The following is a 20,472-nucleotide window of genomic DNA, read 5'->3' on the forward strand; positions in this document are numbered from 1 at the left end:
GCAGTGACTAATAATGAAAGGTTTCATAGGTGCCTAGAGCTGGGATAAATCATTGAAAGCAAGAGTTGTAGTCATTGGTCTCAAGTGGGCTGTAAACAGACATTTTACAATCCTGGCTTTCTTGCACACTAGACACTCTGAAGCAAAATATCTGGGTCCAACGTTCCTAAAGATATGTTCCTGTGTGTCAGAGGTAGATGAAAAGTATTTTGGACATTTAATACAAAAAAATAAATGCCATTTTGGGCAAAAGCTCTCGACTTGGCAGTTTGGCTCATGATATGTAATGTAACCTGGTTATGACAAAAAATGTGCGCTTTTTCTGTTTCTCCCTGGTACTGAGGTTAACAGCTTAAAAGTTCAAAGGTGGAAAAACATTGTTTCCCACACAACTCAGTTAAGAAAAATTGGAAGATTACTTGTATTTTTGTTTTTTTCACCTAAGGATATTATTTTAAATTATGATCTAAGTCAGTGTTTCCCAAACTGTGGTCCGTGGACCCCCAGGGTTCCGTGATACATTCCTAGGGGGTCCGCAGCAAGCAGTTTTAAAAGCATTGCAAAGTATCTTGTACAATTAGCAGTTTTCAAACAACAATAAAAGTGTCAAGATAACGCCAGTGATTAATGTACCTGCTGGAGGGAGATGAGAGTTTTGTCCAGTGGCGCTTTGACTTATCTAATGTTGCACAGAGTGTTAATATGCCTACTGCAAAGAAAGTGTACCATGCATTTAAAAAAAAAAGTATTTTATGTGCATAGTTCAGTGGCTTACTGCTTTTTGTCACAGAGATTCTTTTGTTACTGTGCAGTTTATAAGTGACAATCGTAATCTAGCACAGTGACATATAAACTGTCATCAAAGAGCTGCTTGCAAACTGCAAGGTACGAGTTAGTGACTTGTGTTTTTTCCCAGTCTTTCATTATCCTGATGCTGCTAAAACGGTTTATTTAGGTGGAAATACATTTATATTGTTAAAGTCAACGCTAACTACTGTGTTATGTTCTGAATTCTGAGTTTGTGCTTCTCCAGACTAAGCACTCTTTAAAAATGCCTACAAGTATGAATGACATGGAAATTCTACACCTTGTAGTCCTCTTTGCCTTATGTAACATTTTCTATACACTGATTTACATGTATGAGTCACTGTCTCTATTGTACCAGTTTGGGCAACTCTCCCCGGGGGCGGACCCACCAGACGACGCATCTACACAACTAATCCAGAGTACACAGTTACAGGCCCTGCCCACCTGATTCCGTAGACTCCCAACCACGCGAGCTCTTGACAAGCCCTAGCTTCAGGCACACTATTACGATTCTCGGTCGCACCGACTAGGATAGGCAAACATAAGTATCAGAGGTGCCTCACCATCACGACGCTACACTCCCTCACTAGTGTAATTGGACATATTCTTCCATATCCATTCCCTAGTTTATGCCTATGTTAAACCCCAGTTCCTTTGCCATATATGGAACCCGAGATCGCAGGATATGAACGTCATGATATCTGTATGCATTGTTTATGCTTCCTGGTGACGAATCATCAATCAGTACAGTTGTTAAGTACCATTACAGTATGTATGATCGGATACGACCACTTGAAGAATATGAATGATGTACAATGTATGAAATATGAAAATGGCAATAAAAATAAGTTAAAAAAAAATGAGTCACTGTCTCTATAGGAGTGTGCGATGTAAAGTGCTCTGACATCCTACAATGGTATGAGAGATGCTATAAAAAATAAAATACATGTGACAGAGGGGCTATGGAGAGATACAGGCAATGTTGGAGGGTGATAGTGGGGGAATCATTGAAGAACCCCAAAAAAGATGGTCGTATCCTGGTGCATAGTAAGGTCCGCCACTTCAGAAACGCAGGGTTGCACCATATTTACAAGAATATGGTGTAGCCCTGTGTTTCCCCTGCGTTGGAGCTACACTTAACAGTGTAGCGCCAATGCAGGCACCCTTGCACCATAGTGCAAGGGTGTCTGCATGCAGGGGAAGATTGTTTATGTACAGGAAGGGCCCCCTTCCTGCACATAAACAATCTTGAAATGCTGTTTTGTCACTTTTTATGTGTGCTGCTTAATGCAGCACACATGGAAGTTACAAAGTGTAATTTTTAAAAAAGATTATTTAAGTGCAGGAACGGTCACCTTCCTGAACATAAAAAATCAAAGGCGTTTTGCCTAAACGAGGAGAAATAAAGCATTTCTCCTTGTTTTGCCAAGTTAAGACCAGATTTTCCCTGGTCTTAATTTTGACTCTGCCTCCCATTTAAGCTGCCCTTGTAAATAGGGGGCAGCGTCAAAATCAATGGGTGTTGCGGTGGAACGCCCACCGCAACACCCACTGCCCACCCCTTTCACTCGAAGCATTGGGTGAAAGGGGGTCTTATTTACAAGGCACTGTTAAGCCAAGTAAGGGCCAGATGTACGACCTTTTTGCGTCCGCAAACGGGACATCCTCCCGTTTGTGGCTGCAAAAAAGGGTAATAGCATGTACAAATGCTATTCTGCGAGTCAGTGACTCTCAAAATAGCATTTGCGACTTTCGCTATTAGGAAGGGGCGTTCCTTCCTAATAGTGACTCGATATGCTATGTACTGATGTTTTGTGGCCGCATTTGCGGCCGCAAAACACTTGCAGTCTACCACCTACTTCAAGTAGGTGGTAAACCACTCACAAAGTGGAAGGGGTGTCCAGGGGACCCCTTTCCCTTTTTGAGTATGTGGGAAAATATTTTTTAAGAGCTGCCCTAAATAAAATGAAACTGAAAAGTTTCATTTTTCTTTTTTTAAATGCATCCCGTTTTTCTTTAAGGAAAACGGGCTACATTTGAAAAAAAAACTGCTTAATTAAAAAAGCAGTCACAGACATGGTGGTCTCCTGACCCCAGCAGGCCACCATCCCTGTGAATGCTAGCCAGTCCTAAAGGGGTCGCAAATTGCGCCTGCTTCATTAATATTAATGAGGCATGCAATTTTTGACCCCATTAGGAATCACAAACAGTGTCTGAGACACTGTTGTGCATTCCAATTAGCGAGTCGCAAATGCGAAGCAATTTGTGACTCGCTAATTGACAGGTCGCACATCTGGCCCTAAGTGGCTTAACACTGCCTTGTAAATAAGGCGAAGCCCCTATCGCCACAGAAATGTTGCAAAAAGTGTTGTTACCATGGTGATAGGGGCTTGTAAATATGCCCCTAAAATCCTTAGTAATTCAATTATTTGTTTTCTGTGCACACATGTGTTTATTTTTTCCGAATTATTTTTTTAATGTTTGAAATTTAAATCCTACAAATTGCTTGGGGGTCCCCGGCTCCCAGTGGTGACTCAATGGGGGTCCTCTGGAGTCAAAAGTTTGGGAACCACTGATCTAAGTGATGTGGGTTTCCTGTGCGTTAACTCATTGAAGGACTTTTCTGCTAAAAAATGTATAGTCAAGAGAACAGTGCAATAAAACAGCATACATAAAGTGTAACAAGCACTCACCGAGTTAGCTGTTCTTGTTGTGATGGTTATCATGCAATTGTATCCAACAGCTAAAAATGTGAAAGCATATGGTACATGTCAATAAATTAACGTCAGAAAAATAACAATGATCTTAAACAGTGTTTCCCACGGTAGTCATCAGCAGTGTTTAAGAATGGTTTGGCTGTGCGATCCTTGACCAGGATTCCAGGATCCACATATTTACTTGTGTAGATCAAAAATAATCAAAAAACTTTATCTTTATGACGGTTCCAGTACTCTTAGTACAACAGTTTCTCTTTTTCTATCTGTGTTAATCAATACTGTTGAGAAGGCCACATGATAAACTCGTAGTGTAGATATATGTATATATGAATGCAATTCAGTGGATCAATGTACATAGTCAAACGCAAAGACACAGTCAACGTGTGACAGAAGGGGTAGCTGGTTGGAGGATTGTTACTGCATCATCAAGTAGTGTTCATTAAAGAGATGGGTCTTCAGCCCTATCCTAAATTCCTAAATTGGAGAAGGGTTGGGACAGTCCTAATATAAATGGAGGTGTTGCTCTAGATCCTAGGTGCATAGATGAAGGCTTGTTGCCGATTTTTTTCTTTTTGCTCTTCTATTTCTCCAGAGCTTGTTGCCTATTTTTTTCTTTTCTGCACTTCTGTTTCTCCAGTTAGTTTGTGTCCTGGTTGCAGGGGTCAGGGGCATGGGAGACAGTGAGCTTGTCAGCTAGGTAGACAAGGGATGCTGGTTGTGATGGCTTTATAAATGATGCAGCTGGTTTTAAGGATGGTGCTGGCTGGCAAGGGGAGCCAGTGGAGTTCCATCAGTTTGGAGCAGAGAGCCACATTTCCTAAGGGGCCCAGTGTGTCTGGGAGGCGTTGGAGCAATGCACTGCCACGATACAGAGGAGGAAGGTAGCATGAAGTGTGGTTCAGAATATGCAAACAAATTATGCAGAAATTCTTGGCCAAAAGCTTTCTAGAAGATGCGAATAATCAAAGAAAGCGTAGAGTGACCTCAGCAGATGCCCTACAAATTTCTGAAATGGAAACATGTCTTTGGAATGACACAGATGGTACCTTTACTCTGATGGAGTAAGCATAAATTCTCTGAGGAGTACAATTTTACCTGATAATATACAATGTTTATATACAAAAGAATACCTGCCAATAGTGGCTGTATCTTCTTTGTTGCCAGGGTGGAAACAGATAATAAATAGGGACTGTTAATTTATTTAGCTATTTATGATGCTCCAGGTCCGATTTAAGGAAGCAGTTTGTTATTAGCTGTAACTTGTTTGTGAAGTCAGTGAATTCATCACATTTTCTCAAAGATACAGGAAAAGGGACTGAGCGAGCAGTAGCATTGAGTTTTACTAATATAAAGTATTATGAACTTTATTCCAAAAGAATTTAGCCATGTCGTGGCGGACCTTTAGCTTGCAGGTTTTTCTAAAGTATTTGAGAGTAGATAGTCTATTAGGGTCCTTGAAGGTTTTGTAGGTTCTTTAAAGGAGTCCGAGTACCTTTCTTTTAGTATGGAGCTGATCCAAGAACCAAGAGTTATGATTGCAATGGGCAACATTGCTTTTTTGCGTTATGCAACTGAGCGAATGGAAGTTTCATGAAAGATTAATTTATATCAGATGGAACTGTGTTTTCCCTAATGTAATCAAGAGCTTGAGGACAATCAGAATCAGATATATGTTGAGATGCTTTTTGTGATGGCGAATTGAGTGGTATTAGTCTTGATCGAGGAGTAAGGTGAGTGTATGAGTAAAGTTATTTGTAGATGGTCTGACCCGTCAACTTCAAAGGGGGAGATACAATCCACCTTATGATTAACATGGACCACCAAATCTAGGATATCAACTTTAGAATGGGCTCATATCTTTGTCCAGTATAAGCGGTTATTTGCTCAGCACAACTTGCAACAAGTACCCGGATATATGTATCTGATGCATGACTCCAATTGACCTTAAGGACACCCAAGTACATATTGAATTCACTATGAAGTTGCAATTTGGCAATAAAATTTGTGAAGTTGGAAATGAAAGCTTATGACTCTAGAAGGGTGATAAATTACATGAAACTAAGGGGCAGTGCTTGGCAACAGAGCAACAGAGAGAAGGATTGTATTTAGCGGTGGGAAGTTTAGTACACTAAGCTGTTTATTAATATCATTGAGACTCCACCACCAGTGTTCCCTTCATCTGACTGCTGTTAGGATATTGTAACAAGATGGGGCAAGAAGGTCAAACTTAGGGTTTGACTGTGAGCTTAACCCTGTTTCTGCAAGGGTGAGAACGACCAAGTCTATTTCTGAGATGGAGTTTGCGATATCTATGTGGTGAGCACTGGCCAACCAACAGTTGCGTAGGCAATCTTCGAGTATAAGAGATGTGAATGACCTATTGGCTGATAGGACTGATCCTTGTGCAAAGTTGTGATATTTACAAAGTATCATTATTTTAGGTACTAATTGTTGTGAGGCTTAGTGTTATCCCTGAAACTAGGAGTAAGGGCACCTAAAAACAAATATTTCAAAAAGGTAAACAATTAATAAAAAATACAGAAAACTGTCACTTACTGACTAGAGCAAATACCTTTAATTAAAAAATATATACTGATTATAATTTTTACCACACACATAAGCGTAAACTTTAAAATTCTAAATTATGTAATTTATTTCGCATTATTTTCTGTGGGGTTTTATTTGGTCTCTATCTCCAGTATTTTTTATGGGAGAGTGAAGCACTACCTGTGAGTTCCCATGTGTGGTGCCTGAGTTACTCCAAGGCTGGCTGTAGTACTTTTAAAACAGTTTTGGGACTTTTTTGGCTGTAGTAACTTTAGAAGTGCAGTTTGTGAATATTAATGTGCTTACTCTTTTGTGGGTGGGCATTTGCTTGTCCCTCCTTAAACCCCTACTTACCTTTCCCTAAGCCTCTCCTTACTCCTCCTTATGCCCCTTCCATTTCCCCTTGTGCGCCCACTCCCGAGGTTCCTCCCACATTACTACTAAAACATATACCTACGTATGTGGAGATCTCTGCAAAAGTAGCTGAGACCTCAGCATACATAAAATAGGAGAGGTGGAGTTCTTCTCATATAGGTTTGTGAATAGTATTTTGTAGCATGTGCATATTACTATTGTACTACTACTAAATATACTACAAAGTACAGTTAGTTTGTGAATAGGCCACACATTGGTCAAAGCTCAGATTAAATTCCGACAGGCAAGGTGGACTTGGCAATTCTGAATAAAAACCCTCCAGTTCACTGTCCATACTATTATAATAGTAGAAACAAATGTTCCGCTAAATGACTTTCAACATTAGCATTGGTTGGGGAATGTAAAGCTTGTTTAAGACTACCAAAGGTAGCTACCAAAGGCTCCTGTGCAGTTTTGTTTCACGCACAATGACAAACAGTTCTAACACTATTAACAGTCAGGCGGTTGATGGATGATGACTGTTTAAAATTAGAGTTGGTAGCGTTGCATCTGTGCATGCATGTGTTCCAGGGTCTGGGTATAAAGAACTCACATAGCACAGCAGAGCAGTGTGCTACCTGTCATCGACAGAACCAGCCATCAAAAACTGTATTGTGTATTAACATTTATACAGTACTTACTAACCCTATGTGGAAGGCTGATGGTCTTGCCAACATGGGTTACCCACTACATAATGTAGGGTGTGTGGCTTGAAGGTATTGTCTTTGTTTTGATCTTATGTGAGAAGTGTTTCCGTGTTGTGTGTGATGACTAGTGTAATGTCGTTACTGCTTTATGGGATGCAGTGCCTAGCAGTGGACTGTGATCATAGGAAATAGCATTTAGCGACCTGCAGAGAGGATCATTATTGCCAGCATACTGAAAACAATTATCAGCGTGCCTAGCGCTCAGACTTCTTCATCTAAGCTGGTTACAGCACAGAGTGGCCATTCGAAGAGTTTTGTTGATGTTCATGGTCCTGAGCAGACATAGACTTGGGAGAGGGATGGTCAGAAGATCTGCCTGGATGGACTTTGTTAAAATCATCCCTTATATTATTGTCATTGTGAGAGGTCAAGAAGAAGTAACAGTATTTACTTAGTCGGGACCTGCAAAGGTGGACAAAATTAGAGTCCTCAGGTGGCCAGTGGTATGTGGCAGATCCCTGCAGTTATTCTCGGCATGTTCAGTTGATGATGAGTAGTTTGATGCTGTGGACTGGTTCTATTCTGGGTGATAAACATGATCTATAATGGTTCTGCCCTGCACAAGTGTAAAAGGGAATTAATATGCAACCTGTTAGAAGTACAATTGACTACCACTGCTGAGTGTTGTGACATTAGAGTTAGAGAGGAACAGGAAGTTTTTTTAAATTAATTTACATTATTATACAACACAAATGCTAGACAGAGGTTAGCCCTCCATAACTTACCTGGGTACAGACAATTGTTAGAATGTTAGCCAATAGGAGGAGAGTGTACTGGTTGGGAAGTTTCATATCTATGGACTGTAATTGAAGGAATAATTATTGTTGCGGGTTCTATCTCAGGGTTATGGGATGGGGGAGGTAACTTGAAAACAGCAATGTTTTCCCCTTTCTTTTACCTAAATGTTCCTGGATACTGCGAATCTATACTAATGGTAATTTCCAGAGCTTTAAGGCTTCTATTGAGACAGTGGTGCCTCCTATGGATTTCTTATAGTACGCAAGTATGACAACCTGTGGCACAAGCCTGGAGTGCAGTGTCCTATTTTATATTCATTGCTTGAAATATAAGTTGTAGGTGTAGTGGTCCATTTCCTTGGAAAGCTTTGTGGACAATGCTAAGTGCCTTGAAAATCGCTCGTCTAGTTACATGTAGCCAATGTAGTGCTAGCAGGAGAATGAAGCATTCTCTGGGGTAGATGTGGTGCAGGAGGCTTGCAGCAGCGTTTTGGATGAGGGGTAAGGAAGTTACGTAGACGTTGAATAACAGATGAGATAAGATGGATCCCTGAGGGGCACCACAGTGGCGGGTGTAAGGGGCTGATGTGAAATGTGGTAGGTATAACAAGCTTTGTCTGTCTTTGAGATATGAGGCAATCCATTTCATGTAATTTCTTTACATTTTCACATATTCTGATGTGATGGAGTCTTTGCAATAGGATGTGGTGGTAAACAGAGTCAAATGCTGCTGAGAGGTCTAGAAACTATAGGACAGTCACTCCATTGTTGTTCACTGTGAGTTTAAAGTAATTCCATATGGATATGACGCCTGACATCAAGTCACTTTTCTCAATAAAGTTGGAAAGATGAGTAAAACAAGATCTTTTAAGTAAAGAAAGTATAAAAGGTAAGAGAAAGTGAGAGGGATAAAGAGAGAAAAAGAAAGAGGATGGGAGTAAAAGCGAGAGAGTTTGGAAAAAGAGGAGAAAGAGGGAAGAGAAGGGGAGAGCAGACAATTAATATTTTAAGGTACAGAGTGGAGAACCATGAGGTGCTAATTTCACAACCCCCACCATTACGGTCCCTCAGTTTGATGGCATTCTGTGTGGCAATAGCGGCCCATGGAGGGAGTTCCGTGGGGCGGTGAGGTGGGGCGGGGCGGGGAGGGGCAGGGTGGGGAGTAGTAAACACCGGAATATGGATGAACGGAGATAAGTAAACAATGAAATTAAATCGTGCGATGCAGCGCGCACAACGAAATTCGTTTTTAATTTAATTGTTTACTTACCTCCGTTCATCTATATTCCAGCGTTTACTAACCCCCACCTGGACCCTTCCCCGCCCCGCCTCACTGACCTCTCTCCACGGGCCGCTACTGCTGTGTGGTTGGGGTGCTCAATCGTGTAGCGCCATGGGTATTCAAAAATCAAGAGGGGTAGGGTCTCTATTGGGGAAGTCTAGGTCTAATAACAGAATAGGGTAGCTGCAAGGCAGATGGATGGCAACAGTGGCAGCCTTTCCATAACTAGGAGTCTGCACAAGCAACTGAAGTACAATTTTATCAAGTATCAGATGCATGTGAACAACGGGCCTCCCACACACTCTTCTGTCCTGTGCTCACCCTGAACTTACTATCAACTTCCTGGGATGCCAGCAGGTGATTCGACTAAGGTTCTTTTCCTCTACAGCAATAACCCTGCAATTTTTTGACAGGAAAATATAAAGTTAATTGTGTCCAATTTCAAATCAGTATTCTGTATTGTGTTGTCTGCTGTTCAGTTATTTCATGTGTCATGTTACTGTGTGTAGATGATGTAAAGAATAGGGTACAGGCGGAGGAAGAAGGGCCCATCACTGTGATCTTTTACACACACAATCCCACTCCGGTGTAGAACTATGCTTGGCAGAACCCAGACTATCCTCATCAAAGGACAGACGACCTAGACTATCCTCAACTCTTTTAAAAAAACAATTTTATTAGCATTTTTTAATAATTACAAAACAATTCAACCAACAAAACAAGCCAGTTGTTGTCACATCTATCATGAGTCGTGGTGCGGACAGATGTCAAGTAATAGTATACATATTCAACATTTGGTCACGTCAGTCTTGCAATGAAAGGTACAAATATTTAAACATCTACTCAGGTTCGAGGGGTTCCCAACAGCAGTATAGTCATACACAGAGGTTGGAGCATAAAAACATCAGTGAGCTGCCACAGAGACGTGCAGTCTTATACATGCCCATACATTTTTCTCCATCCTACACCAGGATTTTAGCAATATCGGTCTATCACTCAATTTGTATTCTCCATGTACCTTCTCCATCTACCCCAGGAACTACACATTTGCGGCGTTTTCGGCCGCAGCCGCCTCTTGTTGTGTCTGAGCCCATTGCATGAACGGCTCCCAGATGTCGCGAGGACGGGAAGTTGGCGGCATAAGTTCCCAAAATGTTTCCAATTGTGTGTGGCCATAACCCAGCCAACCCTTTATTGAAGGCGCCCTTCTTCTGCCCCAGTATACCGCCACTTGTCTTTTAGGAAAAAGGAAAAGTAATGCATGCAATTTGCGTGATTTGGGTAAAGTATCTTTGACATATCCTAGTATACCCAGCTCTGGGGAAGGGGTATCCGACCGCCCAACAATCTGATTCACCAATTTAAAAATCTGAAGACCAATAGTCCGCGAGTACCGGGCAGGACCATGCTATGTGTAAAAAAGAGGCAGGGGAATACCTGCACCTCCAACATCCATCCTCCTCTCTAAGCCCCATCCTATGCAGACTAATTGGTGTCCTATAAAGTCTGTGCAAGTATTTGAAATGTATCAGCCTTAATCTATAGTTTGGCGAGAGTTCCGTGAGTTGCCCGCAACAGAAGTTCCACTGTTCTTCAGTTAGCGGAGATTGAAGGTCGTTATTCCAGTATTGTAGGGATTTAGGCTTGACCACTGGCGCTGAGTTCTGCATTTGTCTGTATAGTCTAGTGACCAGTCTGCGAGGGGATGGGGAGCCCACCAAACTTTCTAATACAGGGAAGATAGAGGGTGCTGACTGGAAGTCCCCGCTGAGCATGCAACTCTTTTGATCTTTAGGAAAAAATTAAAAACTTGGTTTTATAATAAGTAAATGTGCACCATTCTTGATATCAGGCTAGCACCAAGACGCCTCAGGGCTTATGAGCGCTCTTGAAGACCCAAAAAATCAAATCAAATCATAACAGCAGGAGGTGAAATCAGGATCAGGCCATAATTGAGAAAATGCATTTTATTGGCAAAGGGGATAGAAGAGGGAAAAAAACACATTTATAACTGGAAGATGAACACAATTTGGGCTGACCAGGGAACTAATGGTGAGGACAGAGGGCATATAAATACAGCAATAGTGGGGGATGGGTGGACCGTAGACCCAGCAGTCTTTTCTGCAACATTTCAGGGAGTTTTGATTCATTTAAACGCATTTCAGAGTATGTCAGGGCACATACTCTGTGTTCCAGCCCTACTTTGCTTTGGAGTACGACGCCTATTCTGCTTACTACCCTAATCTAAATCTTGTTTTTTGTATTTCTATCAGTTTGCATTTACTCTGGGCCTGAGTGCTCCAAAGCTATCATGAGGTAACTTTGTTGTGCTATATAAAAAAATCACAACACATATTTGTATCAAATTCCTATATTTAATCTCTAAATAATCTACTTCTAATCAGGTCTCATAAAATGTCTTCTGTTGCATACAAATGGTATTAGATCTTTGAGAAATGTGGCATTGCTTTGTACATTTGATCTCCAACTTGTAGTTGTAAGAGTGCTTCTGGATGGAAAACATGCATTACTGATTCTATATTTGGAATGAAAGTAAATTCACTTACCAAGGTTAACTCGAGGCAGTGCCAGGGAATGCCAAATTATTCGTAAATTTGTCACCATTAAACGACCTGCAAAAATAAGAAATTATAATACGACAAATGCCAGCAAATTAAATGCTATAGTGAGTCTCCTTTTATCGCTTTTACGTTGTTTAGAGAGTTTTAAAACATGTACAAGTTCTAAATCTATATATTTTCATTTCATATTGCTGAATCTGAGCTATACTTCATGTCCAATCTTTAGTACATATATTCTATGGCTTGCAACTCTTAATTAAGCAAAAACTTCCAACAGAATGTTTCAGGGCTTAATGGTGTCTACAGCTAATTTCACCTGCCCACTTTTTCCTTCAGACTTCAGGAATCAGGAATCACCAGTCTTTAAAAGGATCGCAAGCCAAGTGACAAGTGGTGAATGAAGATGCCAGCGGGGTTTCTGTAGGTGCCACATGCACAATGGTTATTAGTTTGAGAGATGCTAACTCCACCAGGAGAAACCTCGAGGAGACCACACATATATAGTGTTTCCGGCTAGCAGCATGCATGCTTAGATATTTTGGAACTGAACATGCTTCAGTGAGTAGACACTATTTCCTCAACTTTCTGAACATGTCTAAGGTAGAGCGATCTCATAAAGGAGCCTTCCAGGTGTTTCTCTGGCCCAGCCAGAAGCTGGGCAGGTGCTCTCCTCAATGTGTCGGGGTAATCTGTTGTAATATCCAAACCACAGTTCGTTCTCTAGGACAAGAATTGGCCACCTCACTACCCATATATAACCCAAAGAGGTTTCAAATATACAAAAATTGTCCTGAGCACTCAAAGTAACATAAATTAAATATCCAAATAGGAGTTGTGTTGTTTTTTATTGGATCCACAAGTACTTCCTTGAGTCGATAGTTCTTTACATCAGTTCATGCACAGAGGTAAAGCTTCTTAGTCACCACAGAAGCCATATACACTCAAAACATGTGTTTCATCATAGAGGCACAATCACCTCCGACTTCCTCAGGGCTTAAATATATAAGGAGAAAGCTCTGCCTCCATTGTTCTGATCAAATTAAAAACATATCCGTAATATCAGGTCATGTAATTGTAATATAGCGTAATTATCCGCAGCGTCGGACAGTACTCCTCACTCATGTTTAATGGCGTGGATCCTCGCCATGAAACACAAGTGAGGAGTAATCTCCGGCGCTGTGGATAATTAAGCTATATTGCAATTACACGTAGTTTTCCAACCTTTGCTGCTGATTCCATTTTCACTTTAAGATACATACATTGTCATGGGCCAAATTATCTATTGTCATTGTCGGTGCAGAACCCTTTTTCCATGTTTTCTACATTCTTTCACTACATCGTTGGTTGGATTATGGAGTTATTTATTTCAGCATGTCAAATATTTAGGTAGATCTTTCCTACACACTTCATGTGTTATGAAGCAAGTTAAAAACAGCCCATAGTCTCTGCATATGTGTGTCCCATTCAGGACGTTTGGCAAAAGGGGCTGTGGTAGGCTATGGTTGGAGCTTGCTTCTTGTGGCAGAAACCCTCTGCTTAGGCAGAGAACAGATATACTGATTGACTTAATAGAAGATGCCAGAACCTACTACTTCAGAATTAGGTAGTATTTAGTTGCTACAATTGCTTTTATTTAGTGCCTCTATTCTGTACACTCGCAGAAAAAACTCACACTTGAGGGTCTTGACCTGGTACTGAGGACACATCAGCATAAGTATCGAGATTCTTGCAAGACATACTCTCATACACGGACTACAACAAATCCAAATGAAAATCTAACTACTAATTTCAAGAAACTTTGCATAGCATTTACCCTCACAATCACACATTTCACAGTAATTAGAGTCTCTTCAGTTAGAGTTATCAAGTAACATCAGTTGAGACTGGAGGGTTTTAGACAGCCATTGGCATCTACTAACAGACCTGCGAATCGCAACTAGCTAGGACACAGACAGAGAATGGAATGTGGGGGATATTATTGGTAAATATTCAAGAACAGAGATTGGTTAACAAAATGAAACCACTGCTTCAAGTCTGCCCATAGCTTGCCTATTTAAAGAACGTTGAATTTATAACCCCCTTCTGGAACACTAATCAATTTTTTTCACAGAATTAAGTGAACAAAAAATATAATCACGCCTCACTCAAAATGTCACAACCAGAACAATTGTGTGATCAATCCTTAAAAATACTCTAGTGAACTTTCAGTGCCCATCAATGCTATGGTCCCAACTGTGGACATAACATTCATATCTGTGTGGATCCTATTACATAGCGAACCCACTCTTACTATGAAAAATCTTTCCGCAGTGGCTAAAGGTGTCCGGTATTTTTCTGCCTCTAGTTGTCATTAAATTAAGAATGGAACTATAGTTGAACTAGAGCAGCACCATATCACATTGCTAACCCCTCAACAGCCTCTCATAGAGATAACATGAAACACACGTACACCTATGCAAAGTTTGCACAAATTTATTCATCAATTCAAGCAGTCCAATATTGCTATGCAAAGCAGCATGTCTACTCTATAGCAGTGTGCATCTAATGCCGACCCCATCCTAGCCTGCATGACTTATATAGGTTTTCTACATGCATTGTTTCAAATGTAAGTACACAAGGCAGAAACCAAAACTAAGATTAGCAGGTGCAGCTTTCTCATTAAAAGAACAAAAAAGAACCTTGAACAAGCATTTTCAATGCAATAGGTCTCACATTTGCGAGAGTTTAAGCTGTTGGCATTGTAAATGACAATGGCTTTTATTTGTGTGTTTTTAAAAGCAACACATATATAAAAGGCATTGTCATTTCTAATGCCAATAGCTCAAAATCATACAAATGCTAGACCACATTGATAGTGGCCGCGCCCCTTTCTTTAGACGTTGCTCACTGTATTCAGGTTAAAGTGAGCAGAATTTAAAGAAGGGGCGTGGCCAACATTAAAGTGAAAGGGCAGTATGGGGCGCTTTCTCTCCGAAAATAAAACCAAAGATATAAAGTTTCAGTAGCGCAGCCGCTTAAGTGAAAGCGGACCGTGCTGTAAATTCAATAAATAAAGAAGCAAAGACCTAAATTACATAAAGCCGTAAATTAAATAAATAAATAAGCGGCCGCTAAAGCGAAAGCGGACCGCACGGCAAATTAAATAAATGAAGACGTGCGGCCACTAAAGTGAAAGCGGACCGCGCTCCAACTTAAAAAATATAAATACATTAATAGTAACAATATAAAAGTAGGCGGCGTGCTGTAACGTGGTGTGTGGAGTAGGGGAAGCTTTTTAAGGAAAATAGTGCTCACCAACCAGTGCTTAATTTGTGCTGGTGCTTACCGGTGCTCAGCACCGGCACTTAAATCACCAGGCCGGGTCTATGCGATCTTTCTCCTCCTGCAGAGGACCCGGTAATTATTAAAAATGAATTCCTGTTCATTCCTCTGTTGCTGCCTGGTATGTCCTCTTCGTGAGGCCCACCCCGGTCCAGGCATGGTAAAAGATAGACAACATGACGTTCATCACGATAGTGATGTCACGTCAGCAGATCCTGCCTGCCTTCCACAAAGAACATGCTTTCATTTCCGTTAGGGAACTGCCGAGGACGGGCTTTTGGCTGAACGCAAGGCAGGCTGGAATTGTGTAGTACTGCAGGTCAAATGTTTTACAATAACGTAAAACTTCCAGCAGAAGTGAATTTAAATGAGCGCCCATGATAAAAGCAGCAGGTAATAGTTTCATAGATTCTATTTACTTGCTTCATAAGTAGAGAGGTAACGTGGTGCAGTCGCTATTGGGCTTCTCAGAAACCCGTGAATAAATTGTTATTTTGTGAAACTGGGCGTGAAATGCTACACGCATTCCCGATATTTTTCCCTGACACCCTCATCGCGATTTAGTTGGGCCGCTTATTTCCTGCTTAGTGTAATTTATTCGTTTGGGCCTTTTCACGTAGTTTAGCAGTATCATGTTTCTAGAATAGTTTTAGTTTGCTTGGTTTACACGTGCTTTGAATCGCTCCTTGTAAGATAACATTTTATAGTGTCAGTTATGAATACCTTCGTGCACATGGACACGTACTTTGTGCAACTCACGGTTTGCCTCCATGTGTTTGGCATTTGTAACAGTCAACCATGGTTGTATGTAAAGCTGGCTACTCACTCGTGAGGGCCGGGGAAGGGAGAGTATTATCTCATTATTTTGTCATTTTTGAACGTTGACACTGTCTGGGAAAAGGTTTCACCTCCGCACCAGTTTGACACCCAAATACAGCAAATGACCGGAAAAGTGACAAATCAGCATTAGAGAAGTGCCTTCCAAAATAACTTGACTAAAATCATTGTTGGAGCTTGTTGCAATGATACTTGGGTGCACGATTTGTCAACCATCCTGAATCGCGGCCGCTCAGTAACATGAGACAACTACTGGCAGAAAGAGCACTTTGAAGTAGATAACATATTTATCTGAATCCTGATAGGTTCACGCGGAAACTTCAGTGTGGAACATCGTAATATCTCATAGAATGAATGCTGCACATCCTTAAAAGCTGTTCTTCCCAGTGTGGCTGAAGATCCTGGTGCGTTGTTGTGAACATCTGTCTTAAGTGAGATCTCAGATTTTCCTGCCTCTCTAGTCTGAGTGCACTGTGGCAGAAGAGGGTGTGCCAGGAAGCCCTTTCCTGTGTGTTTTTGTATACATTATTGTTAATATTCTGCTTTACCAATTAAGCAAACTTAATTCAGTCCTATCCAAAGACAGGAGAAAGAGCATAAACAAGTGCACGCAAAGCCATTCTGCTTTCAAAATGGATGGCTGTTCTAGCTTTCTGCAGCTAATCATAACATCTTATATCTTGTTTCAATAATGTTGCTTCTAGGTAGGTTTATTACTACTGAAGCCCTGTTCCGAACCCTGGGCTATCATTCTGAACAGTTTGGACAGCAAAGTACATTTCCAGTAAGTTTAACATTTAAGGGATTTTGAGGCAAATGCTTTTCTGGGCTTCATTCACATTGAGCAGCTGAATCTGGCCTAGTGACAGTTCTGACACTTCTGAATGTTGCCCATGTCCGCTTTAGTTCTTTCTGGTCTTTCGGGCCCATTTAAGACTGCCCCATGTTAGAGATAGGCCTATGCAAGCAAGTATTGTTTAACGTGGGCCATTTATTTTTCCTTACATTTCAGTTTTCTGCGCTGCCTCCACTTTCAAGCGCTCATTACAGGAAAGATCTCTACTGTGCTGTGACACATTTTCTACATGTGTGGTGGCTTAATAGTTCTTGTCTATCAAATTCGTTGCCATGCATGTTGCCCATTCTTGAATGAATGAACTGCAGTTGTCTAAAGTTGAATCTAGCAAGACAAAGTAAATGGTTGCAGGTGTATTGGAGGACCATAGCTCTTTTGTATACTGGCCATGAGGGTTAATGCTTGCCCAAACCTTTAATGCTGATATGCGGCTTAGGATTCCATTTGACTACACTCTTTCTGGCACCCCAGGGAAGATTGTTGATGGACGTACCTTTTCGAGATGAGAACTCTGGAGTCATTTCTCGCACCAAAAAATCAAAAAACGCTTGAACACCCCATCAGGGATAACCAGTGCTTTATAAATGAAAACCTTTTCCCTCTTCTATCCCTCCGCTATGCTTCTCAATCCAAATAACTGATTAATATCCACCACTCAAATTACTTTGATATTTCACGATGCTAATTCATCACTAATCCTTATGGGTTCTGGAGTAGCGCGCTACTCGCCGAAAAAAGTGCTTTAACACACCATCAGGGGTAACAAATGCTATGTAAATACTAACCTGTTTCCCTCTTCTATCCCTCTGCTATCCTTCTGAATCCAAATAACTGACTAATTTATCCACCACTCAAATCACTTTCATATTTTACTATACTAACTCAACACTAATCGTTTATGGGTTCCGGAGTAGCGTGCTACTCGCCGAAAAAGCACTTCGATGCCTCGTCAGGGGTAGTATGCGCTATATAAATGCAAATACAATACATTAAAAGCAACAAGAGCCGCACAAAAAATAAATACATATCCGGCATTAAGGCACATTATTAATCTCACGTCTTTCATGCTGAGGGCCTGCGCTTCAGATTTATTGCCATGTGAAATCCGACCGATGGTTGCCAGAAGCTGCGCTTGAGTCACATAGTTTGGGTTTGATAGCCTGATGCTATGAAATCCTCTGTAGATTTATTTTGCTGCCCTGCCTTTCTGAAATTAAAAAAACACTCTAGCATGCATTTTTATCAGCACTGACCTGGACAGTTGCCTGTAATTCTGCTTTCAAACTTAGTACTCATGGCCCAAGACTAACTACACTGTGAACGTGCTGCTCTGCACTTAGTAACTGCCAGCACTCTAATTGCGTGGCACAGGACAAGGCAGCATTACGAGGAGCAGCCAGGCAGCAGGCATAGCAGGACATTCTGAACCCAGTCAGCACACGGTGACGCAACACAATGTGACTAGCCCGTCATCTCTCAAAGATCAGGTAACTGGCGCAAATAATTTTCAGCGCTGGGAGGGCCATTGCTGATTTTGTCATTTGTGTGTTTGCCTTGCAAATGAGGACTCTGTGCATTTTTGTAGTGTTTTCATTGCGACAGATAGTTTGTACTAGCTCAGCTGTGGGATATAAGAAGTCCACTTTTGTTAAAAGAAATAGCTGAAAGAAATAGCAGATACCTGAAAAGAAGGCAGTTTCTAATCTACAAGTTGCTTTTGACTTTGCCAAATTTAAAAGACTGGCTATCGAGTACCCTAAACAAAGAACACTTTTAAAAAAGGATACTCTCATCCAGAATCACAAGTGTATGCACTTTGTGATTTAAAATGTGGTTAGCAGTGGGCTGAAGCAGGTTAGTTAATAGCAGGAAAGTATTTGTGTGTTTGAATTTCACATACTTGCTGCATTGTCTCTGCAAGTGTGTCCTTTCATTTCATTTCCACTTAATTAAATTACTAGATGAATGAACACAACAGATGAAACGGATTGATCCAAACATACATGCCGGTTAATTAAAGTGCCCAAAAGCAAAATGAGCAATAGTATGCTGCAGAAACCACTGTACAGAAACCATTGTCAGTCTCCTTAATTAAATCCACCTATGGTCAAATGCTCCCTTGACCCACTACACTGTATGTAATTGGCTTATTATGAGATGGAAAGGGTTAACTTTTTGAAAAAAGATTTATCATTTAGGAGCTAAATTGAAAGAGTCATATATGACTTTTTCATTCTTCCACCACTATTGCCTCTTGAGGACTAAAGAGTCATTCATGTTGTGCAAATAATTTGGTGCACACTTGTTAAAATGTAGAATGTTTACGATACATTACAGGAAGACCTGTGCAAACAAGCCTGAAGTGGACAAATTGTAAAAGGAAGCCGTAATTTAGAAATATGACATTGTTTCTATCTTCACATGGAGTTAGTTTGTGATGTATTTTTCAATACTCAAGTCAATGTAAGTGGATGAATTAATGAGTTTCTAAGTGAACGTGTTGGCAGTGCCCGCTTTAGTGCTCCTGGCACCTGATGCAACAATCTCCTTTGGCAGCGCGTACACCAAGCTTGAGGAGGTGGGGGTGACCACCATGTTCACATACACTCTGAAAGAACGAGTCCTTAAAACTAACAATGGCACGAGCTTTCACAGTGCATGCACAAATGGTGAGCCCCCAAGCGTTGCACTTAGTGATATGGTGTCCTTAATCGCTGTTGTGTATCTTGGACAGCACAGCTATGCATTGATGAGACAGGCCAAGAATGATATAGCCCTGTCACCCCACAACTTTACATAATTAATTACTGTATATTTAATAAAGCAGAGGTGTTCTCTTTTCTTGCTTTTACTCCGTATTTTTCTTTTCTTCCTACCCTTCACACCTTACTCCTTCCCTTCTCTCCATTCTTCTTTCACTTTCTGCCCTATGTCCACGTTTCTTCTTAATCGCCACCTCCCATCATTAACTGCTTTTCATTTCTCACCTTTTCATCTTTCCCTTCCACTCTCTTTTCACGCACTCCCCACAGTCTGCTCTGCTTCCCTTTCTCCTCTTTCCTTTTTTCATTCTCATCCTGCTCCACTTCAATCTCTGCTTTCTTCACTTCTCTTCACATTTTTTATCTACTTATCTATCTTTGCCTTCAGACTTTTCCTCCTGCCTCACTCCCCCTTTTTATGTTTTTCCTTCTTGCACATTTTTTTATATCCACAGGAATCTGTGTTTGTTCTCAGGGTCATAAATTTAAATCTTAGTGTGGCAACTCAGTCTTTCATCTTTCGGAGGTCAATAAAATGTGTGCAGTTGAGCTGGATCACAACATTTTAAATTCATTGTCAAGGCTTCTTTTGGTGAATATGTGCTTTACAAACATTCATGGTATGTTAAGGACACAAATGTATTTCTTTTCTTCAATTCTCTTTGCAATATTGCACTGTCATTATTCTCTCTGTACCTCCTGGACCCAGTACCTTTCATACTTGTATCCGATCCCCTGACCTCCTTGCTTTCCTTCATCCCATCTTTTTTCTTTTCCTTTTTTCTCTCCCTCAGCACTTCCAGCCATGCCTTCTTTACCCTCTTGTTTCTTGCTTCCTTACACCCTCATTCATTACCCATCCTTCCTCCCTTGGTGCTTTTAATCCTTCTTCCTCCATTCATT

The 20,472-nt window shown here is 40.9% G+C and overlaps 1 protein-coding gene across 1 annotated transcript in view; it reads right to left on the minus strand.

The window, feature by feature from the left end:
• The window catches only part of BBS5 (Bardet-Biedl syndrome 5), a 218,686-nt gene that overhangs the window by 118,263 nt on the left and 79,951 nt on the right, over positions 1–20,472 (minus strand). The window contains exons 3-4 of the mRNA XM_085645358.1: positions 11,779–11,844; positions 3,501–3,550 (exon numbers count right to left, since the gene is read on the minus strand). Of these exons, the coding sequence (XP_085501484.1) occupies positions 3,501–3,550; positions 11,779–11,844 (116 nt within the window). The remainder of the gene's footprint in view (positions 1–3,500; positions 3,551–11,778; positions 11,845–20,472) is intronic.

The sequence above is a fragment of the Triturus cristatus genome, chromosome 3_1 (genome assembly GCF_964204655.1).
Source record: "Triturus cristatus chromosome 3_1, aTriCri1.1, whole genome shotgun sequence".
NCBI classification, from domain to species: domain Eukaryota; kingdom Metazoa; phylum Chordata; class Amphibia; order Caudata; family Salamandridae; genus Triturus; species Triturus cristatus.